Here is a 24,031-nt window from a genome sequence, read left to right as displayed (position 1 = left end):
ATAAGATAAACAAAACTAACAGACTCAATAGCCTGCTAAGTATTATGTCACAATGATTACACGCACTGTTTAGTGTGTTAGTATGCAGCCTTGGATGAAACCCAATGCAAAGTTTGTGTGCATGAATGAAAAAGGAAAACAGAGTATCTGCTGCGGGAGCTGCGTCAGGGAGGGTTTTGTGTACTGTGTACTTTATTAACATGCCTGACATGTGGAATAACTCGTCCTAAAGTTGCCGTGATAAACCGGAACCATGCGCTCTTGTCGCTATGGAAGTATGAGTATGAAAACACACACACACACACACACACACACACACACACACACACACACACACAGAGGACGTCAGTCGCTCGCGCCTGGAACGCGGACAGGTTCGGACTGGACTTGGATGTGGGCGTGGCCTAGAGTAAAGAGGGCGTTGCTGTTTTTATTCACGAAAAACACTAAACAAAAATCTGAAGAGCTTTCAGAGTTAGCGTTAGTAGCTCAGGCTACAGGTTAGCTGTTACAGGCTATCATTACAAGTTATATGTTAGAGTGTAGCTTTGAACAACAGGATTGAAACTTTGAAACTGACTGAGGAAGTTGAGAAAGACTCTGTGTGTGTGTGTGTGTGTGTGTGTGTGTGAGAGAGAGAGAGAGAGAGAGAGAGAGGGAAGCGTCCAGCACTTAAGGAGGGATCTTACCATGTGGAGAAGAAGCCTGGAGTCACCATAAGGTATTGTTCATAAACAAATATTTCTCACTAAAATACTTTATAAACGTTACAGCAGTCTTTGTTTTATTTTTTAATTTTACGTGTTTGTAAAAAAATAAAATAAAATAAAAACAACTGAGCGTCAACTTCCCTGAAATGCTGAATATGAGCTGATACAATGTCTGTGCTGTGAGAAACAGCAGCTACTTTCTGCTCCAGGATTAGAACAATGTCAGCAATTGTTTGTAAATGCCACCTGTCACCTCTGAAGTGTGTAAATGGTTCAGACATGTATAGTCGATTTTTTTTATACACAGCTTACTGTGATGTTGTGTCATGTCACTGAAACTAACCTGCAGTTAAATTACACTGTAAATGCCTTCTTATACAACACCAGTCTATCGAGTAAGGTGTTCTGTCAAAAAAGAGGGAAAGAAACAGGTTGTACTGCTGATATTTAAAGTAATTCCCCTTTGAGCCTTGGGCTCATTTTCCTAGATTATAAATTGACTACAAGAAACCTACTTCAGTGAAATCACTCAGTACTTGAAAAGCCCTGTTCTCAATTTGTTATCGGTCCTTACCTAATTTTGCCCAGACGTCTGGTATTTCCTTAAAATCTTAATCTTTCTCAACCTCTCTTACAGAATAAGTAGTCATGCGTCGCTTCAGTTCAGAAGGATCCCTCCTGGGCCTGGACATCTTTCCCTGGAAGAGTGTGTCTCAGAAGAATGACCGCTCTGATAATGTGGATGGATCCAGCACCTGTAAGACCCTGCCATGCCAGGGGAACAAAGTGGATCACGGAGCGGCCTCTCTGCCTGCCACACCGGCCGCTTTGCAGGACCCCGTGAGCAGCTCAGCGAAGGAGCTCTCCAAGGAGCTCAGCTTTAGTGTAGAGGATCTTACAGAACTAGACATACCGTCTGGCATGCTGAAAGTCACCAATCTCAACGAAAGCTTCAAAGCGTACAGTGACAGTCAGCTGGCGCCGCATGCTATCAGCAACGGTGAGAGTGTAGAGAAGGACGACGTTCCGTCTCTGTGTCCATCGTCCACGTCCACGCTCAACCCCGTCTGCTTTAACTCAGGCTCAGGGACACACCAGAACCGGCACCATGTCCGGGCCAAGCTGTCGTCTGCTAAATTACATCTGAAGAGTCTGTTTGGGCAGGTAAGAGGGGAATTGAACTCAAAAAGGGAAGTCTATTTTTTTTTCCAAATCTCAGCCAACATATGGGAGGTGTTTACTAGCTTAGTGCATGTTAGTGTATTTCCAGTTAAATTACCAATAGAGACCTTTAATGAGCAAGCCAGAGGAAAGAAAAAACTCCCTGAGACAACATGAGGAAGAAACCTTGAGAGGACTCAAAAGGGAATCCATGCTCTTCTGGGTGTCACCGGATAGTGGGATTATAAATCATTACAGTATACAGGAGAGTAGAAGAGTAAAGACAAAGAGTACCAGGTGTGCTGAAAGGATGTTTAGTATGAATACATTGTGACTAAGAGCCATGGGATGTGCACAGGATAGTCTTTATGATTACAACAGCTTCTTAGGTACTGAGATTATTCACTGGCAGAAAGGTGAGACTGAATTTGAGAAGTGCAAATATTTAAGGAATCCTATTTTCTCTATCTGGAGATGTATCATACTTTCTCTCTAAACAGCATGTATTGACTCTCAGGTATTAAAAATATTGCTTGAAATGGCCTGAAATAAGTGTAAATGTAATAAATTTGGCTCAGGTGTATATGCATTTCTCAGTCTCAGTTGGATTGCACATGCATCAGCCATTCAACCTTTCTCTTCTGGAATTTTGTTTACTTAGACATTTTTTCAAATTGAAATTTCTGTTTAAGAGCACCCATATGTGCTGTCACTTCATTCTGACACAGTGCTGACAGCAGAAGCCGCTAAATAACCCTTGACGTCATGGTCGACATCGGTTTAGCGAAGGTCCAAATCAAGCCTAGAGCAAACATTTCAAAGGCCATTTGGAGGAGCCTTCATTTTTCTTTAATGCACTTTAATGCTTTTCCTGTTCTCATGTCCTACTTTCTCCGTGACGTTAATGAAGTTCAAGAGTTGCGTAATCGCTACTTGAATCCAGTCCCCTGTGGAAAAAAAAGAGAACTGAAGAAATTTGACCTGATTTGCTTTTGTTTGAAAAAATCACTTCTTTCTTTCTTTCTTTCTTTCCGTAGAGCCCCCACTCTTCCAATCCCAGTGTCACAGTACCGGAGCCCAGAGACCGGGAAAGCAGGTAGGATCAGTTTGAGATCACAAATCGTAAAAGCATTATGATAATAGGTTTAGTCATGCTCTTCCTAATGCAATGTATACATTGTATACTTCTTCAGAGGTGAAATTGTGCTGTCCGCTTATATGTGGGTGCAGATGTTGGCTTGGAGCCATTGAAACTGAGACTCACAGCTGTGGATTTTTATTTAGTTCATGTCTTACTCTGTTTTGTCCTTTGACCCTTATTTTAGTTTCCTTTTTTAATTTCATCCTCAACTGTTCTAGTGCCTCTTTCCTCCCACCTTTATTTGACCCTTAATAATTCCTCATCACCCTGTTTCTCATTTATGCTTAGTGCCAAACAGCGGCGATCCCGCTTCACAAAGCAGTGGAGTCAGGTGGGTCACGCGAAGACACGGCTCAGCAGGGCGGAGCTGGAGAAATGGGCTGAGTCGCTCGACGTCATTCTCAACAGCAGAGGTGAACAAGCAGCAGTATTTCTAAAATTAAGTTTGTGTCCAGCTAATTAAAAGGTACTTGAGTGGTAGCTTCCAGAGTGTTAGTGAAGCTTTTGTGGTCTGCAGTGATATTTTGATGATATCGGTGATGGGCTTACCCTTTCTGCTTGTTTGACTGGTTATGCTTGGAAACGGATCAAGCATGACTGCTTTTTAAGTATGATTGCTTTTGAAAGCCTGCAGGGCATCATCAGGGGACTGTTGTTTTCTAGTGAAAAATAGGCAACAATTATCGATCTGGCAACAATTATAATTTTAAAACTTAAAACTTAGAACAGCTTTAATTCATAATGGCATGGATTCCTCAAGGTGCAGGAAACATTCCTTTGGTCTATGTTGACATGATTGCATCACAGATTTGCTGCAGATTTCTCAGCTGTTAGCATCTCCCATTCTGCAACATGCCAATGGTGCTCTGTTGGATTAAGAGCTGGTTTCTGGGGAGGCCTCTCTCATCAGAACTGTCGCCCTCTGGATTTTTTGTTTTGTTTTTTTTGCACCATTCTGTGTAAACTCTAGAGACTGCTGTGCATGAAAATCCCAGAAGATCCGCTCTGATGTTTGATGTGAACATTAACTGAAGCTCTTGACCTGTATCTGCATGATTTTATGCATTGCTCTGCGGCCACGTGATTGACTGATTGGATAATTATATGATGTGTAGGTGTACAAGTGTTTCTAATAAAGTGGAGGATGAGTGTATGTTCTTGTCACCAAGCCAGATTAAGTTGTATTTCCAGACAGTTTCTCCTGTCAGATTTTAGAACCTTTTAACACTGTATTATAGTTCATGCTTTATTTTCTTGATTGGTTTAATGATAAGCAGGATAGTCCAGAAAAGTGTTTTAAAGAAACAGGCTCTTTGTGGAAGAACTGCTGCCTGCAATTTCACTTTGGATTTATCTGGCAATATATCATTTAGTGCACGGGCTCTAACACTTTGTGTATCTAGCCCTTTAACTGTAAAATAAATTCCATGTTCCCGCTCAGTACAGATTTATTTGATGAGCATTATTTCAAAGTGTACAATAATATTTTGTCTATTTACTAGAGCCACGGAGGTTTCTATTTCTGGACGTTCCACCAACTGTACACTTTAGGTCCAACCTGACATTGTTTATAGACCTACTAGTTTTTGAGTTAAGGTTTAGATGAAACTCCTAAAATTCAAGTGATCAGTCAGTGTATAGTACATGCATACACACTTATTTTATGTATTATGGTGGATCCCAGATCATATGTGAAATACTTCTATGTTGTAACATCTGCATTGGCAATATCCTCCTCCCCTTCCTTTCTCCACCCATGCTTTCTTTTCCTTGAGAAAATGTAGCAATCAGCAGTGTAAGGACAAACATTGTGTTGACTGTAAATGGAGAGGAAAAAAATTAGACAACGTTAAAATATCGGATGTTTGGTTTACGGAACTTATAAAACTTGTGTGTGTGTGTTTGTGTTTGTACACTGTGTGAACGTCCCATCTGTGTCTCCTCTCTGCTGCCCCCCTCACCTCCTCTCAGTCCTCTGAGACTGTTTTGTGATAGCAGACATTCATTAACCCCTTCTCCCTTTCTCTCGCTCGTTCTCGCTCAGTGGCCGTATCCGTGTTTGGCGCATTCCTCCGCTCTGAGTTCAGTGAGGAGAACCTGCAGTTTTACTTGGCCTGCGAGCAGTACAGACAATCGTCCAACACCTTCAGCCTGGGCCGACGCGCCAAGGAGATCACTGCCACCTACATTCAGCCTGGTGCACCTCGTGAGGTCGGTCTGCACGATGATAATCAGTTCGAAGATGTACTAGACATATACAATATGATTCTTGTGGACATGTCAGAAAATCACAATTACTGCTGTTTTCCATTCTGAAGACCATCACTTACTAACCTTGTGGTGTGTTAGTGTTAAAGTTAGAGGTTATGACATTTTGAAAGGCATCTCAAATGCAATGCCATACATAATTTTTTTAAAAACATGTGAAAATACTGATGTGGCTTCTAAGATATAATTGTGTTTATTATGTAAGGAATAAAACACAGCAGTGTGCGCTGTCGTTGGAAAATAATCAACCACTGGGTGAACAGGAAAAGCTTTAGCTCTGTTACAAAGTACTGACACTGGAGAATCCTTCCAAAAAATTCTCAATAAACATCTCCTTCACATGTCTGCCTATGTGGCGCATCCATCTCACATGTCCATGATACTATAGAAACGCTAATGTATTAGAGCGAGCACTGTTATAGAAAATCAATCAAAACATTCTGACCAATCAGAAATGAGTATTAATTGCATGTTATTATTTTTTTTTTTAAATATTATTTAGGAGACATGTTTTTATTACATTTTATTTTATTATACTTCTTATATTTTTAAGTATATTTTAAAAATTTTATTTAAAAACTAATTACATATTTTTAATTTATACCTAATCAACATTACATAATTTGTCTAAAATTACATTTTACATATAATTATAATCCTTACGTATATACATATTTTTCTTAAATTCGACTTTACACTGGCTTACACACTTTTTTAGACTATTCTTAATCTGGTGGGTTTTTGCTGTTTTTCTGCAGCTGAGTCTGGTTTACAAACATTGTGTCTTTTCCTCACGCACAGTAGATAACACAGGGTCACTCACATGAGCGAGGGGATGTATTAGCTACACACTGCCGACTTAGCATAAACAGAGACATGATTTAGCAAATTGTAAGGTCACTCAAAAATGTCTGCAGAATAGCAAATACTCTTCCTTGTTAAGACCCGTGTCCCCTTTTTTTATTACACTTGAAGCAGCTTTGAAAAAGTATTACAAGTAACTTGAAGATAGCTGTAGAAACCCTGTTATATTTGTCTTAGGGTGCCTGGCAAACTTTGTTTAACTTTTTCCATTGCCATATTTCTGTCTAATGAATGAAAGAGTTTTGTTTCCGCCCTACACACCCCTCGGTCAACCCCCCATTTTTCGCCGGAATTTGTTCACCTGCCAGTTCCCATCCACCGGGGAGGGCGAAGGCCAACACATGTTTCCTCCAAGACATGTGGAGCCAGCCAGATGCATCTTTCAAACTGCTGCGCATGCTGCGTCACAGGGCGGCGTAACACACTTGGAGGAAATCGTTATCCGCCCCCTTATTATCCGCATACATGAGCTCACAGACAGCCATGACTGGCTAGTGTTGCTGTGATTGACATTGATAGGAGAGAAAGTAGTGCCATCCTTCCTAACAGAGAGGTGGAAGTCCCGGCGCCACATCGTCAGGATTCAAACTTGCGATCTCCGCTCAATAGGAAGAGCACTTTTCTGTTGCAAACTAAAGCAAACAGCAAACAAATCAAAAGTATCAATTTTCTCTCTGATTCAGCTTCTGCTAATGGATTAATAGGTGTGAAAGTGACATTAGACACAAATTTCAAGCATAAGCCTTCAGATCAGAATACTTCAAGACAATGAAAAGGATATGCTAAATATCAAGTATTTAGTTGACCTTTGACCACTATTGTGTGTGTATGTGTGTGTTCATATATAGAGCTGTGAAGCAGTACCCACTGCCCCCATGTATATATTATGTGAGTGTCTGTCTGTTTGCCTAACTCTGTCTTGTCATTCCTTTCAGGTAAATTTGGACAGTAAGACCCGAGAACTGACGCTGCAGCTGCTGAAAGCTCCCTCTCACAACTCCCTGTGCCATGCTCAGAAACGCATTCGTGCCCTACTGGAATATGACTGTTACCCTCGCTTCCTGCAGTCGAACATCTACCTCACACTCCTACAGGATGCTCACTAAGTGCATGTGGGTCAAGGAGACATCCTGAGGGCATTTAATAGAGTGATGGACACAGGAATGCCTGAAAAGGCAGGCACGGGTGGTGCTGATTGTGATAACCCTAGCTTGAAAATAATAAAGAATTAATAATGATAGAATAAGCAACACTTCTTTCCTGCTCTTAAGTTAATGTATTGTTGGAAATAGTAGAGTGGTTTAAATGAGGGGCGGGGAAAAAAGCGCTGATGTCTTCTTTACACTGTAGTACATTGTTATCCAACTCACCCAGTAGTCTTAGGCTAACTAAAGTGCACACTAACTTGTAATCATTACCTAAGACGCTGGCTCCCATCATGCTTGAGTGAGCAAGAGCAGAACGGCATGCTTACAGAAAGCGACAACTCGTCAGGCGAGATTGGCCTCCTCTCAAAGGGTCACAGCACTGGCAGTACAGGAATATCATGACATTTTCCCAGGAATTCCTTCCTACCTGATTCAACAAGTGTGTTTGGCAGAAGACCAGTGGCGGTTGTAAAGTGACCCAAGGCGCCAGGCTTGTGTATAGAATTCCTCACTGTTGTTTATGTTTCTATCAGTTTGGGATATTTAGAAATAAATCATGTTTTATATAGTGTCTGATCCCTAAACAGAAGTCACAGCATGTTTTATTGTTTCTGATCCTTCTACATTAGTCACAAGATACATTGTTGTCTTTTTTTGTTGTTGGACCACCTTCGTAACAAGAGCACCACTGTCCTTTTAATGTCCTCGTCTCCTTTAGTGTCTCTTGTGGAGTTCTGCTGCAGGCTGGATACACAAGTGAATGTTATAGAGCGAGACTGGCTTTCAAGGCTTTCTCAGTTGTATAAGAGCTGGAAATGTGGCCATATTCACTGTGTGAAATCCCACTCTGACATGTCATTTAGTCTTTTCAACAAGTCCACTGGATTAAATGTTGAGTGCTGCACTAAATGGCTGTTTAATGAGCCACAAGAGTTTCATTTTCTTGACTTAAGAGCTCTTAATATTATTTTTAGGATGTTTCAATGGAAAACTGGGATGTTTGACATGTCTATCCTACAAAACATAGCACTTTGTTAAGATTGTGTCACATTTTGTGTGAATTTAGGTAATGGTGGTTAAAAAATAAAGTTGCTCCAGTTGATCCATTTGCCTTTAATTTATTTTGAAATACAAAAATCCCTGACTTTACATAATACTGCTTAAATACTTAGAAAATCGAGGCATTTTAATGCATGGCTACAAACATTTGTAAACCTCTAGCTGCCACATCGGAGTTGCTCAATCTTGTGTGTTTTATGGCTTAATTTTTTTTTTAATGTTCCGTTCTAGCTTTCAGGAAGCTCTTCATATCATTCTTTTCTTATCCCTGTTTTGTTTAGCTTCCCCCCTCATGTCCTTGAGTTCCTTTCTTCCCTCTGATCTCCATCCAGCGTTTCTTTTCTTGCTCACATCACCACGGCCGTGTGCTGCGAAATTCATGTTTCTGTCTGACCCACTGGGCCGCGCATCGCTTTTCGCCCACCGTCCAGGACCAGCCATCTCTCTCCACCTCCGCCGCTCGTTCCTCGTGCCCCGGCTTCCTCGCTGTCCTGGAATCCAGTACACTGCTCGCATTGTTTAAAGCCACCTGGTCAGAGGCCTGCTGCCTGAGAACGCCTGGGAGCGGTGGCAGAAACACAGATGAGCCCTGGAGGTGTGTGCTAAGGAGAGAGAAGAAACAAAGAGATCCGAGGAATGCAGATGAAGTAGTTGAGACGGGTTGCGAGGTAAAAGACATGAATAAAGGAATCTGAGGTCTCCCACTATTTCTCCAATCTGTCACTGATCTGTAGCTGAAGTCTAAAACTGTTACGCCAACCTTTCTGCTGTGTTTGTGTGTCCCAGTGTGTCAGCCTGTCCCCCTGCGTCACACACTCTCTCACTGAGCACTGGCTTCAACCCTGAGGAAGCACACACACAACAACTGCTAACAAGTAAACACCTAGGAACTGGAGTGCTCCGTGGACCACACTAACTCTTCCCACACACACACATTACACAGCGCCAGTTCACTTGTAGTTCAAAAGGCGCATTACCTGGCAGCTTCAGCTGTTCCGCCATTAAGAGCCCGAGGCCTCTGCTGTTCACATGGCGACTGTAGAGGTTGTTTCTGGCAACCAAACCCTGAGTGCTAAAGGTGATGATGGGAAAGTGGAGACACACAGAGGGGAGGGGACGAGGGGATGGAGGAATGGGGGCATGCCATAAAGGAAAAAGAAATGGAAAAGAAATTATGACAGGACAAAAGGGAAAAAATAAAAATGAAATGAACATAATTAGAAAACTCAAACTTATATACTTCATGAACATAACATTAAGTGAACAAAATAAAAAGGAATGCAATGACTGTGTAATGTTCAGCTTAACTTCAACATCCCACTTAATGTTCTCTTCAGGTTTTTTTATTCTTCTTTCATGAGCACAGTACACACTGACTTGTAAGTCAGTTCATGGATGTGAACAAATAATAAAAACTGACATTTTTGTTGAACAGTTTTTATTGGAGCTCAAAGTGCTAGGAATAAAAGGAGAAGTAGCCACAGTATCAGGACAGATTTACTAGACATAGACCTCAGTTTCAGGGAGATTTTACACTTCTGTAACTAAAAGGTTTGCTCCTTGATGAAGCAAATACTCGGAAATTTCAAAAACCTATCTACTGCAAGTTACAAGTTACTTCCTTTTCTCGTTCACTGCCATATTATGAAAAAACCCAGTGTTTGCATTTTCACATCCCTAAGAGAGCAATTTCAGCAATTTCCACATCCTTAAATTAGCCAAATCCGCAACCAAACAACTAAAAGTTTAAAATGTAGCCATCTTCAAGCTTGTAAAAGTTCTGCGTTAAAAGTTGAAAGGTCAATGGAAGCCGAGCTGAGATCTATTTAGAGAACTGTAGAGATATGAGCCAAAAAGAATGTAGCATTGTGTAAGATGGAAATCGATTGCATTGGAGAAGAAAAGATTCGGTTGTGTGCAACAGGGACAGGGCGAGGTCAGAGGAGGGAATCATGCACAAAATGAGAATGTCAAAGCAGGGACGAAAGTGGAAGAGAAAAAGAGAGAGAAAGAGAGAAGCTGTTTAGAAAGTAAGTAGAAATGAGTTGCTGGAAGAGCCAAGAGGTGCCATAAGCAATGAAACACTAATGAGAGGAAATTCCATCTGCTGTTGACCAAATCAGGCAGGGGCTGTGTTCCAACGCTCATTTTACTGCACCATTCACTGTCTTGAGGGCTACGCTAATACTTTAATAGCTCAGTGGAAGTTTGTTAAGTGACCTATAAATGAGGGATGAGTCAACACGACTGTAAACTTCAGGAGCAGGGACTTTGCACTCTCAAGTCATTTCCTTTTCATTTTGATTTGCTATACTCCATATATATTTATACCACAGCGCTGCTGAAATCTCGAGTCTGATTAGTCAGAGGTTATTGATTATTTTTTATAAAAGCAGCTCTGATGGTAGTTCCACAGGTTTATATTAATGCACTTGTACTAATACGGTATTGTTTCTATAGTAACAACTTACACAAGGGTTTGTTTGACAGACACGCCACAATAATCTCAGGGTAATAATAAACGGAATAAGGACATGGTAACAGTCATTAAGTTTTCTGCCATGGGAAAGTCTTCAGGACTTTATGACTTCTCGGTAAAATTGCAAGCTGTATTTTTGCCTCATTAATGTCAAGCGAGTAAGCATGTCATTCATTAATAAATTAAAAACTGTAATTGTTGGCAAATTGCTGTGGTATAACAGAAATTAAACACGTCAGGATGTGGCATCAATAGAAAATAATCAACATCAGGGTGGTAACAGTAATTAGAAATCCATTTCATCACAACACCCAGTCATTGATTATTTTTCTAAAACAGCACATTCCCAAGTGTTTTATTCCTTACATATCTCATAGTAGTATTAAGTGTAGATGAATGGACATGTGTTTTAATCTCAATCATCATTCTGAATTTGACTGATGTGTAAATTCAATGCATTGTTCGTCTAGCTAGGCAGCAAGGCAGCTAGTTAGTATGCTAGCTAGGCAGTTAGCAGAATGATAGTGAACATACAGTAGTTCAAAAGGAAATAACTTCTTGCTGCAAACAGTGAGTTCCAACAAACATATCCAGTCCTTTTTTCATACTCTTGTGCTGCAAGTGGCCATCTTGGTGATACAGGTGTGCAACCTGTATGCAAGTCTACGAGGGCTTTTAAACAACTGATTCAGATTATTAAGTGTCCTCACTGGCCACAAAGGCACAAACTGTCCCACAGCAATCATTGCATTCAGTTTTTAATCAGTCAAATGCCTGTATAAACTCACAACTAGGTTGCAGGTATGCGTCACCAAATACGGTAATCAATCGGAAGACTGCTATGAATTCAGAGGCCATACTGTTTGAAAAGGTCAAAGGTGAACAGGAGTGGCGCATACCTGGTGCGTTTTGTCCTGCAGTTGTCGGCCAGGTGTGGAGGAATGTGAGGTTGAGGATGAGGAGTGTGGCTGGGGGACGAGCCCACGCTCAGGGAGCGAGAGAACGGGGAGGATGCCGCCAGTGGAGGAGATTGGGGAACGGCCGTGGAGCGGATGAATGGCCATGGGAGGGCCTTCTGCTCCTCTCTCACAGCTTTGGGAAAGTGCAGAGAAAAAGAGAGAGGGTGTGTTATCAAATCATTTCAGGCACCACAGTAATGTCTCTATAAATAACATTCTTCTCACAGCCTTAGAACACGAGGAGGGAGAAACAGTCAGTACAGGTTGCACACACATTTGGATAAAAGTCTTTTTAATACTGTCATTTAGAACGAATCAGTAATATCCTGTCCAATCACAAATTAGTCACATGACTTGTATTAAATGTTTTTTACAACCGTACTCACATAGAAATATTTTTACAATTTCATACTCTAAACAGCTGTACATTAATTAAAAGATGAGAAAAAAGAAAAAGCATTGTTACTATTGTTGCATAATATTTTATGTTTTCAGGTGTAAATAATATCGGTATGAAAAGGTTAAAGCATGTGCTCAGTCTCCATTTCTCATCTTCATAATCCAGGCTTTGCTTTCTTCACTAAGAGTATATTCCAAAAAGAGTGCATTCAAAAAGTATTATATGTAAAATAATATACAATACAGTCAAGTGCAAAAGTCTGTGCACCCATTGCACCAAAGACATTTTGGTAACACTTTACAATACAGTTCCTTATTTAATTCTTATGTTATTTCTAACTTAGCAGTGAATAATCTGGCAGTAATTCTGTAATGACAAAGTAAGGGCAGTGTTCAACACGGACACATGTAGATAACACAGTATTTCAAAAATAACAGGTCGTTACAGTTTTGTCAGTATAGTAGTAAGTTTTAGTGAGTAATAGTTACTGAAGAACTACTATAGTAATACTTGATTACTTACTAGTAAGTTAGTAGTACTTAAGCATTAATTAAGAAACCATATTGTAATGTTTAACTGATGTTTTACAGATGTTCCTGCATTGTCACAAGTAACAAAATATTGTAAAAGAATGTATGTTAAGCTAGTAAGATATAAACGTTAAGATCTTGATAGTGGAAAAAAATATTTATGCTTTTATGCTCTGATACCTGTCTCTCACTGAAGCCTAAAATGGAAAAAATATCAAACTGTTTTCTGTTCATTTTACTTATATGAGCATATAAATACTTATATTTAGATTATTGTCTAGTTGTAAGATTCACATTTCATCTGTAACATCCTGGAATTCTTATTTCCAATTCGATTTTATAGAAAAAATTGCTAAATTAAAATGAGGTACAATTTAAATTACCATTTTAACAACCAGTTCATTATTGTGTCATTGTGTGTGTGTGTGTGTTTGTGCATGCAATTTTCAATCCTGTTAAACTGGATGTTAAAAAAAACACAAGCATCCTAAATTTACTCATAATACCAACCAGAACTTGCTTCTAGATGACTGAAGCCATTTGTTACCTCTCATACGCTTTCACTGAAGGGCTTGTGTTTTTTTTTTGTTGTTGTTGTTTTTTTTGACCACTTTTCCCAATCATTTGCCTCTTCGCACTCTTTTTCGTGTTATTATTTCGTGTTATTATTGCGTGTTCTCTGTTCACACTGTGTGCAGAGGTGTTTTCAATCCCACTCCTACTTAGGTTTTTTTTTTGTTTGTCTGTGATATTTTCTAACAGACTTAAACAGCTATATTTGTATTTAATATAAACAAATTAATTCAAACCACCATGACCCTGAGCAAGATAAGGTATATATTGAATACCAATGAATGAATGCAATAAATGAGTCACACTGCACCATATAATCGTGTTTTATATTGTACTCACCCTCTCTCTCCATTAGTGAATATGGTTTGATCTCTCCCTCTGGCTTTTTTGGAGGAGCTTTTCTCAGCTGGGCCGCTGCAGAAACAATAATCCTGTTACAGACAGTGTAACAGCTGTGCCTATATCTAAAACACAAAGCTACACAACATTCTTCATTAATATTTATGTGCACATACTCCATAGTCATATGTGCACATATACACAGGACATCATTAAGCTGCAGCATGAATATATACAGTAAACATATTTTTTGGTTTGCCGTTGTTGGGAAGCTGTAGGTGTTTTGGTTATGGGTGGAGGATGTTTCCTCAGGGACAGACTGCATTAGCACAAGCAGAGGTGTGGATGCTGTTTCAAAAGGTGGAGAAAACAGCAAGCTAGCCAGATATCGCACTAAGAATCTGACTGTTTGCAATGCAATATAGTGCGATTAAAAAAAAAAAAAAACGGCACAGAAGCATGGGTGAAGTGGGACAGCTTTCACACCGAGACGCCTCAGGTGTGTTAAGGTTTTGCAATGATAAAACAGGGAAGAGGCTGCTGCTAGGTGCAAGGGAAATGGGGGAGAGTAGAAAGTGAGCGTTCTTACAAAAAGCCGTACATCCCCTGATCCGTCACAGGGGAGGAAGGAGCGCCTAGAAGTTTGACGAAACAAAAGGGGAGTCATCATGACAAGAGAACAGTTCCCCTGCTATCCTTCTTCCATAATCAGTAGCATTTACCACACACACTGCTAAAATATTATATCTTAGCAAGTGAAAATAGGTGAATTTATCTAATATTTATTATTAAGAGATTATTATAAAACAAATACAAGATTATTAAGCAAACTATAAGCTTGAAATTGTCAAGTTTAAAATTTAAACTTTAGGCAAAATGATTTGTAATTATTTAAAAAAATAACAATGCCTAGAAATATGCTTCTTATATTATAGGTGGTATATAATAATCTCATAACATTAGATCAATTAAATAAAATATTTATTTAAAATATTGTCACTTTCTAAGATATTATTTGTTGCAGTGCAGCCGAAAGCGTCACCTCATTGAATCCCGCTTTGTGCTACGGTGTAATGCGTGTCATGTAACACGCTGTTGCGTGTACAGGCTTGATCAGGCGCAACGTTTCATTTGTGTTAAAAAAAAAAAAAAAAATCAAACACAGGATCTGCCAATCTGGAATTCAATCTTAATGCCACATGCCTGAGTCACTATTCCCATTCCCAGCCTCGACTCAATCACGTACAGCCACCCACAGGTGACCTGTAAATGTCAGAAAACGAGCTGGGCGAGTTTTATGACTTCAGTTAACGTAATGGGAAGGTGCTTGCCTACTGCCATGATGCCAGCATTAGTGGTCCAACAGGTGCCTAATCACAAACTGTTATGCATCTTTCCATTACTAAAAATAATCGTGTTTTAGCATCATGAACCTGCTGGTCTGGATCTGAGGAAGTTCTGTGATAACTTGAGCATTTACAGAAAATAAAAAAGGAGGAACAGGTAGTGAGAAGGGTTACTTTTTAATGTCACAAATGTGATGTGATCGTCCATAAAAGAAAAAAAACAAACTAACAAACTAAATGGGAAATAATAATAATAATAATAATAATAATAATAATAATAATAATAATAATCAACATTCATTAAAAAATCTCTAAGTATTAATGATAAAGATGTTCAATGTAATAAAAATCATGAGAAATAAAATAAAATACAAATTTAAAAACAAATACTAATAAATACTCCATGTTAAACAAGTATGTTTGAATCAGATTTAAAAACAACAGTAGAGCTACAGAGCACTCCTACTTTTCCCTGGAACACTATTCCAGAGTTTAGAGGCGCTGTAAGAAAAATATTTGCCACTGGCTAAGCTGCGACCGCTCCTCAGGAGTCACATGTGCAGCTGAGTGAAGTGCTTGTGAGGGGTTATAGTGTTTCAGGAGATCAGCAAGATACGCCTGAGTTAAACTATCAGTGCTTTAAACATGATACACTGCTAATGCTAAGCAAGCTTCTTCTGAGATGCTACACATTCAGAGTGAAAAAAAAAAAACTAAAAAAAAAAGGGTTAAACAATAATGTAACTATCCATCAGCTTGCACATAACCATTGCATCTAAATCATGTTCTCTATACAGTCATTGAATGAGTAGAAGGTAAAATATCATCTCATAGCCAGAAGTGATGCTTTGGATAGATTTGAATGCCAAATGAATAAATAGAAATAGACAGGGACACATATTCCCAACCTCAAATCACCCAGACATGCACACAGTTCAGATCTTACCTGATCTGTTCCTGAAGAAGCCCTCAAACACCACAAAGTTATTCACCTGATGCAGGAAAAAAAATGAGACAAACAAAAAGGATAATTATCATTATCATTTATCAATCTTTTAGTAAGGTTGTGTGTAAATGTTTGTGTAAGCTGTGTACTATAAGAAAACCTGATGTATTCTGGAAAAAGCTAATGACGGCACACAGCACACTGGGCAATATACACTATATGGCCAAAAGTATGTGGACACCTGACCATCACACCCATATGTGGTTCTTCCTCAAACTGTTGCCACAAAGTTGAAAGCACACACTTGTTTAGAATGTAGCATTACAATTTCCCTTTACTGGAACTAAGAGGTCCAAACCTGTTCCAGCATGACAATGCCCCTGTGCACAAAGCAAGCTCCATGAAGACATGGTGTGTGAAGGTTAGAGTGGAAGAACTCGAGTGTCCTGCACAGAGCCCTGACCTCAACCCCACTGAACACCTTTGGGATGAACTGGAACACTGACTGCACCCCAGACCTCCTCACCAACATCAGCGCCTGACCTCACTAATGCTCTTGTAGCTGAATGATCAGAAATCCCCACAGCCACGCTCCAAAATCTAGTGGAAAGCCTTCCCAGAAGAATGGAGCTTATTATAACAGAAAAGGGACTAAATCTGAAATGGGATGTTCAAAAAGCACATGTGGGTGTGATGGTCAGGTGTCAAATTTATAAATAAACAAAATGTGTTTATAATTGGAATAATTTAAAGCTGACAGCATAATCCATATATAAAATTGCAGTAACCCACTGCCAATTCTATGATTTGAAGCCGAGGTTCACATTAGTTCACAAAGGTTTCCCTTTTTATGTAAATTTAGACAAACTCAGGAGCTTTCATAGGATACAAACGTTTTTCTAAACTAACTGGCTTTTCATGAATAGCAAATTTCTTGTGTAAATGCTCCTCGAATGATTTATGAACACATTTGTTCATACTCAGCTTGAGAAATGAGTCATTGTCACTATGCAGCTTTACAAAAATCTTTACAGGTCCCTAGTTAGACAATGGCATGTAAAATCTCCCTGAGAACATTAGGAATAAGTCTGAAGAGGAGATAAACCTCGGAAAAGCTATCCTATCCTCCCACCTCATTTTAACGCATCTTCTCACAAACTCCAAACACACATCCCAAATTTATGTAATGTGACAGCTTTTTCAGCTTCTAAATAACTCAGTGATTTGCCTTCAATGCATATTTAATGCTGTGAGTTTCTTTATAGCATGATAACATGCATGTTTATCTGATATCTGAAGGAAGAAAGTGGCACAAAATAGTAAAATTAGGTTTTTCCAGTGACTAAGGCTTCACTGGAAAATTCAAATGACAGTCTTGTATTTACAAAAGTTAAGTGTTTATCTGGAATACAGTTACTGTTTCCTAAAACTGCAGGTGTTTTAATGCCCAGATATGTATCAGAATCACTACTATGACATTATATTTTCCTTTTGTTTTTTTTAGATTTTCATGCCTTTGCTTGTGGGGAGGGAGGAGAGCAACTTGTCTAGCTGCCATTTTTACTTGCTTTCTTTTTTATTTTTCTATTTCTATTTAACTGTTTTCTGTATTTTCCCCCGCTCCTTTAGGGTGGGAGGATTCAGGGGAGGGCGGGGAGTTCGTCTGGTGATCATATGTAAAGGCCACAAACCTCAGATAACAGGTGATGTGGTGGTAAGATAATACAGGTAAATCATACCTGAGGCACACTGTGTTTAAGTTCAAAGTGTTTCTCTAGAAAGGCCAGGAATTTCATGGAAGGTCTGTCATAAGCCATCTGTTCAGGCTCCACCTTCTTGTGCTGGCAGGCAAAAAAACAGGAAACACATGAAAAGGACAAATGAGTGAACAGAGATTTGCATTACATATTATACACTCTAAAAAGGGATTATGGCCTTATGTAGCTTTTACATATTGATACAATGTCCATCTTACTACAATAAATTAAGTTATGTATTGTACAATAATGAAATACATACATTAACAAGTGTAACGTTCTGCCCTTAATTTAAATATTTTGATCCATGAATTACTTTTTTCCGTGTAGGTTCATGCCTAAAGTTGCTTAAATGAAACCTGTTTTGTGCTGCTTTGGTCAAAACAATGTGTGAAATGATATTAAAAATGACGTCCAATGTGAAACATTATGTGCTGGGCTTCACTTGTATAATGAGCAACTGAAAAAAATGATAGAATATTGCAGAGATTTTGTTCAGTCTTTGTGCACTCATCCAGCCATCAGGAGCATCAGGAGCTCCTGTCTATTTTCATATACACTGACCATCCACTTTATCAGGAACCCATGTACATCTGCTCATTCATGCAATTATCTAATCAGCCAGTCAGACTGCAGCAGAATTTGGACAGCTGAAGACTGGAAAAATGATGCCTGGTCTTTTTGCAGTCTTCATCTGTCTAGTTTCCGTGATCCTGTGCCCACTGTAACCTCAGATCCCTGTTCTTGTCTGACAGGAGTGGAAACTAATGTGGTCTTCTACTGTTATAGCTTATCCACCTCAAGGTTCAACATGTTGTGCATTCAGAGATACTTTTCTGCTTACCCTGGTTGTAAAGAGTGCTTATCTGAGTTAGGTCAAACCAGTCTGCCCATTCTCCTCTGACCTCTCATCAACAAGGTGTTTTCACCCACAGAACTGCTGCTCACTGGACGTTTTTTGTTTTTCGCACCATTCTATGTAAACTCAAGAGACTGCTGTGTGTGAAAATCCCAGATCATCAGCAGTTTCTGAAATACAGTTTTCTTCAATCCGTCTGGCACCAACAAACTGACTCAGATCACATTTTTTCCCCAACTCTGATGTTTGAAGTGTGCACATTAACTGAAGTTCTGCCACATGACTGGCTGATTGGGTAATAGCACTACTGAACAGGTGCATGTTCATGTTCAGGTGTTCCTAATAAAGTGGACAGCGAGCGTATATTGTTCATATTGCTAATAACTGGCACGATAATACGGACATAGGTATGTTTGTTATTTTAGTAATCAGTAAAAATACTGTGTTAAAATTCTATAATGACTGTATTACTTTTTAAGAAATGCTGTGGATCAATGCCTAGATCATTAAGTAGAGAATATAGTATGTTATATCTACTATATTACTGTTCCAATATTACTATACTATATATCAGATGTTCTCAAAGTAGGGTCCGTGAAGCTTAGCCAGGGGGGCCATGATTTTTGTAATGTTGTTACAGTGGTGGAAATCATAACTCACCGTTATCGAAGTTATTATACTTATTATTAAGTGCTTATAGTTATTTGCCTTTTTGACTTGGTCACTCAAATTAAATGCACTTAATCCAAGCCTCAGTTACAAAAACAAGTCGGCCCATAAATGATGTCTGTGTTACTAGGTAGTTATTACTTAGGCATTACTACGCTTTGTGTATTTGTAGTACTGGGGACTGACTTGGAGCATGAAGTGGAACAGCTCCAGCCCATATCCATGTCTCTGCAAGCTCTCAGTCACATAAAAATCCAGCACACACAGAGGCTCGGTCTCCACATGCGCCCCCCGCTGGTCCTAAAAGATGAAGCAGGAGTGCAAAAGAGGATGATCCATAACTAAAAACTACACCATAGAAATTAGCAACATTTAAATTATATTTAAATTACACAACCAATGTCGATAACTTACTGAACTTTGGCCTTTTTTTAGGCTAAATTGTTTTTTAGCCTCAGTTCTGAATTTTGCCAGTTAACAACCACAAACATTTTCATATTTAGTTTGAAAAGTTTTTTTTTTTTAATCAATACAAGTTTTTGTTACTTAATCTTACTGATGGTGTATTAATGCTGAACTATGGTTTGTTCATGTTAACTAATGCACTAAAGAATTTCAGTTAAGAGAAATCTTAATGTATAAAACTTTCTTAATGTACAAAATGTAAACAAATGTATATAAAGAGTATTAAGCAGCGAAATTAACAATGACAGTTTAGATCAGACCATAATTTGCTTTCGGCATAAATTCGGTACTTAGGTACAGTTATGCGGTTTTTAAGGAAATTGGCTAGTACACTTCTTGGAGAAAACACCAGACAGTCTTGATGGTGTTTTATTACAGACATGGTATATTCCTTAATATGTTCCATTATTTAACAAAATACAGAAGTTTCTCTGTAACATTTTCTCTTTTCTACTGACACGTCTATGCATTCAACATAAAATAGTAAGACATGTAAGACAGTTTCTTTTAAAAATATAGGGTGCACAGTACAAATATTCACACACGGACAGACACTGAAAAGAGAAAACACTTACAAGGAGAAAGAGCTTCTTGTATCCGACCTTCAGGTATCCTACTGCAACTCCACGGCCTCTGATTAAGAGAGACAGAGACACAAAGTGAGACAGAGACAGGTGTTCCTGACAGCCAAGAGGTGGACACCGAAAAGAAAAGAAAGCCTAAACACGTGTTATTGCATATACAGATTCATTCAATTTAATTCAGGATGTGCAATTTGGACTTTTTTCCAATTTATTTGAAACCTAGTGTCTTCTGAACTGCAGCACATGTGAACATGGGAAAGAAAAAGGTAAAACACGCAGGTTACCCCTTCCGCTCTCCATCCTTCAGCAGGTAGAGGTAATGTTTGTTGGCCTGAAGCTTTGCTGCACTCGTTATCGGCGCAGGCAGCTTCTGGGCCTAAAATAGAAAATGTGATAATGTTTAAGGACAACATCGCTCTATAGGTAACTATGGAAAAAGCATAACGTGGCTTACAGATATAAATCACCTTGGCTGAGGCTTTCCCTAACTCATCAATAACAGTGGCAGTCTGACTCTGGGCTTCAGGTCTGAAATACAAATGCATATGAGTAGAAAATATAATTATTACTATATCACAGTATATACAAATATACTTATGGAATATTTATTTTGGAGATGAAAATAGGATGATGCTTATATTTAAGAAGAATTTTCATTTAAGGCGTTTGATCGGGGTGAGAGGAGGGCCGGTATAGAAGTGACTTCGTACCATGATGTGTCAAATATAAACATGAAATTGACCATCTTAAATTATTCCTATAATCTCAAGTGACACATTAATGAGCATCCTTAAAGTTAAGAAAGATATCTCATATAAACTTTAAAGGACATATATAAATTGTTATTATTATTAATAGTAGTAGTAGAAGTAGTAGTAGTTAAGTGGTTTTTATTGTCATTCCTCTATATAGCTAGTATACATCAGAACGAATTGTCACTTCTCCAGAACCATGGTGCAACACAGAACAGTACACCAGACTGCATAAGACTACATAAGCCAATAGTACTGTAGTAGTACTACTTTTCCTCAATGGCTTCTTTTGACTTTGATTCACAAGAAAAACCTTTCCCTTCCTCTAACTGTTTTTTATTTAAATTATATGTAGTATTAGTCGTAGTCACTCATCATCAGTAAGCACTTTATTCTGATCAGGGTCACGGTGGACCCGAAGCGCATCCTGAGAACACTGGGTGTGAGGCGGGAGTCCACCCCGGCTTTGACGCCAGTCCATTGCAGGACACCATACACACACATTCACACACACATTCACACACGTCCACACACACATTCACACACGTCCACACACACATTCACACACATCCACACTGAAAGCGTTTCCTCTGGGTTCTCCGGTTTCATCTCACCTCCCAAAAACATGCTGAACTGACTACGTTAACTGATCCTAGTTGGGAAAATGTGTGTGCGTGAGTGCATGCGTGTGCTGTGTGTGCGTGAGTGCATGCGTGTGCTGTGTGTGTGCGCATATGTGTGTGTGTGTGTGTGTTGCCCTGTCATGGATGATGGATTGGTGTACCATCCAGGATGTGTCACGGCTGCACACCCAGTGTTGCTGGAATAGGCTTCAGATCCATCCCAACCCTGACCAGGATAAAGTGTGTAACTGAAGATAAATTTATTATTATTATTATTATTATTATCATTACTATTATTATTATTATTATTATTATTATAGTAAGCACATTTATTATTTATGCACTTTTTTTTTGTCTGGATAATGTAAAATATTTCCCACTCCTAATATAATACAAAAATTATGTTGCTTGAACATAAAGTTAGATTGTAATATTATAATTTAAAAAAAATAAACATTTAGAGGAAAGAAAAGGTTTTAATTGTGGATAATAATCAAAAGAAGCCATTGTGGAAAACAACAATAGAGTTCACTCTGAGTGCATGAAGCAAAACAGCTCTTAAGCCACACCTCGTAAAGACTGCTGGAGGTTTAGTGTCTGGAGTAAGAAGTAAATAAAAAAATAAATAAATAAAAAAACCTGAATTAATAAAAAGTCATACCTTCCGTGAGGTTTGCGAGCAGCACACAGATTGTGATCCAGCACTGAGATCCTCTCCGGGAACAGAGAGCTCAGGTCGAAGGGGAAATCCATAGCAGTGTAGATATATAGATATATAAATATATAGATATATAGATAGATATAGATACAGAGAGAGATTACAGTGCAGATGAATGCAGTTACAGATCCACAGCAAGCTCTACACCCTACACATGGACGAAGCTCAGACTGAATAACATCCCAGGTGACTAAACTGTGTAAATCCTGAGCAGTGCTCATAAAATCATGCAGCCTTGCACTGCTTTATCCCTGCATCCTTCTGCCCTTCATTGTGTTTCACTCAGAGGCCATAGTACTAATGCCATAAACCAGTGCACCATCAAACCCGACCAGCCCTGCATCAGACTACAGGATTTCCCTCAGCTCCAACTGGAGTCTCTTAAGACACCAAATTCATTAAAAAAACAAAAACAAAGCGTATCTTAAGCCAAAAGCGGTACATAAAACGCAAACCCTGCTTTAATCAGAGGATAAATTTAGAGGTAAACTCTCAACACACTCTCTGTTACACATGTAGTGCACTCGTCAGGGCGTGGAAGCCATTATTTTCGCACCCTACATAGTTCACTGGTGTAGGGAGCACTAAGGCATTCGGGATTGAACCTATTTTAGTCTCCGTACTTCCGCTTCCTCTTGGCAACGACGCACCGTGCTCGAGCGTTTACATAGCAACCAGAATACAGCGTAATTAATTGCGTTATTAAATTAGTTTTATATTTCCATAAAATTACGTAAAGATGTTTTTTTTTTGGTTCTTGAAGGTGGAGAGCGACAGAAGAATCAGATTTTCTCTCAGCTCTTTTCAGAGCAAAGTAGCTAAAGCGTGCTCAAAAAGTCGCCGGATGACGTCATGGGGAAATATGAATGTTTATTATGATCGTTTGCGTATTGAATTACAAATTAGAGTTATGAAGAAGGAAGATTTTCTTAGACACTTACAATACAAAATAAAATAGAGTACAGCTTTATCAAAATAGATAATAATAATAATAATAATAATAATAATAATAATAATAATAATAATAGATAGATAGTTAGATAGATAGATAGATAGATACTTTATTTCTCTTGGTCAGCTAAGAAAGGTTGGTTCGTGGTCACGGCACCACAAACTAACTTTGCCGACAATTACAAAATACTATACCTTCTAGTGAGGAGCAGTGAGATAGACACGAAATGGTCTATGGTCTATGGTTACAAGTTTGTTTACCTGTAAATATTGCCAAGATGAGAATTTAAAACAAAGAAAAAATAAGCCTTTGGTTCTGAGAGCAAAACTTTTTTTAGATCCAATTTACAGAAATATACAACATTCACGTTTCGTTTCGCATCATGGTTCAGAGAACGTTCCCATAATATTCTCGTAACCTTTACAATATTTTATCCTCGCAATAACCTGCGATGGTTCGGAGAACGTTCCCCTTTCTTTCTGGTTCCTCTTGAATTGTTTGACCCACTTTGCAGTAGCCCAGCTCACGGTTCTGACAACGTTTGTTTTGGTTCATGATACATTCTGCGAACAGATCTTTAGCTCCCATTTGGTTTTCCAGGAAACTTTTCTCATTTCACATTATAGTTCAGAGAATAATCCCCTAACATTTTGGTAACCTTTAAATAATTTAAACCTGGTTCTGAGAACGTCTTCCTAATGTTCTGGTAATCTTTAAATAAAGTGAAAC

At 38.9% G+C, this 24,031-nt stretch overlaps 2 protein-coding genes across 14 annotated transcripts; one reads left to right on the top strand and one right to left on the bottom strand.

Moving 5' to 3' along the window:
- Positions 1-358: 358 nt before the first annotated feature.
- Positions 359-8,394, top strand: si:ch211-152p11.4 (regulator of G-protein signaling 18). Its single transcript, XM_053231574.1, has 6 exons — positions 359-721; positions 1,348-1,874; positions 2,909-2,967; positions 3,301-3,425; positions 5,057-5,223; positions 7,080-8,394. Exons 2-6 carry the CDS (start codon positions 1,359-1,361, stop codon positions 7,248-7,250), a joined length of 1,038 nt encoding a protein of 345 aa, XP_053087549.1. The 5' UTR covers positions 359-721; positions 1,348-1,358; the 3' UTR covers positions 7,251-8,394.
- On the bottom strand, positions 7,873-23,251 carry atat1 (alpha tubulin acetyltransferase 1). Of its 13 annotated transcripts, none has more exons than XM_034301657.2 (13): positions 22,294-23,251; positions 20,725-20,785; positions 20,542-20,633; positions 20,249-20,306; positions 19,395-19,508; positions 17,663-17,764; positions 15,924-15,969; positions 14,221-14,266; positions 13,632-13,706; positions 11,730-11,922; positions 9,329-9,423; positions 9,112-9,216; positions 7,873-8,953 (listed from the first exon to the last, which is right to left on the bottom strand). In XM_034301657.2, the coding sequence occupies exons 1-13, from the start codon at positions 22,569-22,571 to the stop codon at positions 8,704-8,706; spliced, it is 1,515 nt and encodes a 504-aa protein (XP_034157548.2). In that variant the 5' UTR covers positions 22,572-23,251; the 3' UTR covers positions 7,873-8,703. The 13 variants fall into 13 exon arrangements, 11 of the variants coding, with proteins under 11 accessions (XP_034157548.2, XP_026798068.2, XP_026798067.3 ...); XR_003404444.3 differs by having other exon boundaries at positions 8,799-8,953; positions 9,112-9,193; positions 22,294-23,246; XM_026942267.3 differs by lacking the exon at positions 9,112-9,216 and having other exon boundaries at positions 22,294-23,247.
- Positions 23,252-24,031: the final 780 nt, after the last annotated feature.

This window comes from Pangasianodon hypophthalmus, chromosome 29 (assembly GCF_027358585.1).
Source record: "Pangasianodon hypophthalmus isolate fPanHyp1 chromosome 29, fPanHyp1.pri, whole genome shotgun sequence".
Classification (NCBI taxonomy): domain Eukaryota; kingdom Metazoa; phylum Chordata; class Actinopteri; order Siluriformes; family Pangasiidae; genus Pangasianodon; species Pangasianodon hypophthalmus.
Note: the sequence above shows the minus strand (reverse complement) of the source record. Positions and strands in the feature narration are given on the sequence as shown.

Excerpts from the sequence above, each read along its gene's own strand:
- si:ch211-152p11.4 (XM_053231574.1), top strand. The coding sequence starts at position 1,359 with ATGCGTCGCTTCAGTTCAGAAGGATCCCTCCTGGGCCTGGACATCTTT. Across the intron at positions 1,875-2,908 it reads TGAAGAGTCTGTTTGGGCAG|AGCCCCCACTCTTCCAATCC; the intron begins GTAAGAGGGGAA and ends TTCTTTCCGTAG. Across the intron at positions 5,224-7,079 it reads AGCCTGGTGCACCTCGTGAG|GTAAATTTGGACAGTAAGAC; the intron begins GTCGGTCTGCAC and ends CATTCCTTTCAG.
- atat1 (XM_034301657.2), bottom strand. The coding sequence starts at position 22,571 with ATGAGCACTGCTCAGGATTTACACAGTTTAGTCACCTGGGATGTTATT. Across the intron at positions 20,786-22,293 it reads GCTCGCAAACCTCACGGAAG|ACCTGAAGCCCAGAGTCAGA; the intron begins GTATGACTTTTT and ends TTTGTATTTCAG. Across the intron at positions 14,267-15,923 it reads CTTCTTCAGGAACAGATCAG|GCGCTCCTTCCTCCCCTGTG; the intron begins GTAAGATCTGAA and ends TCAAACTTCTAG.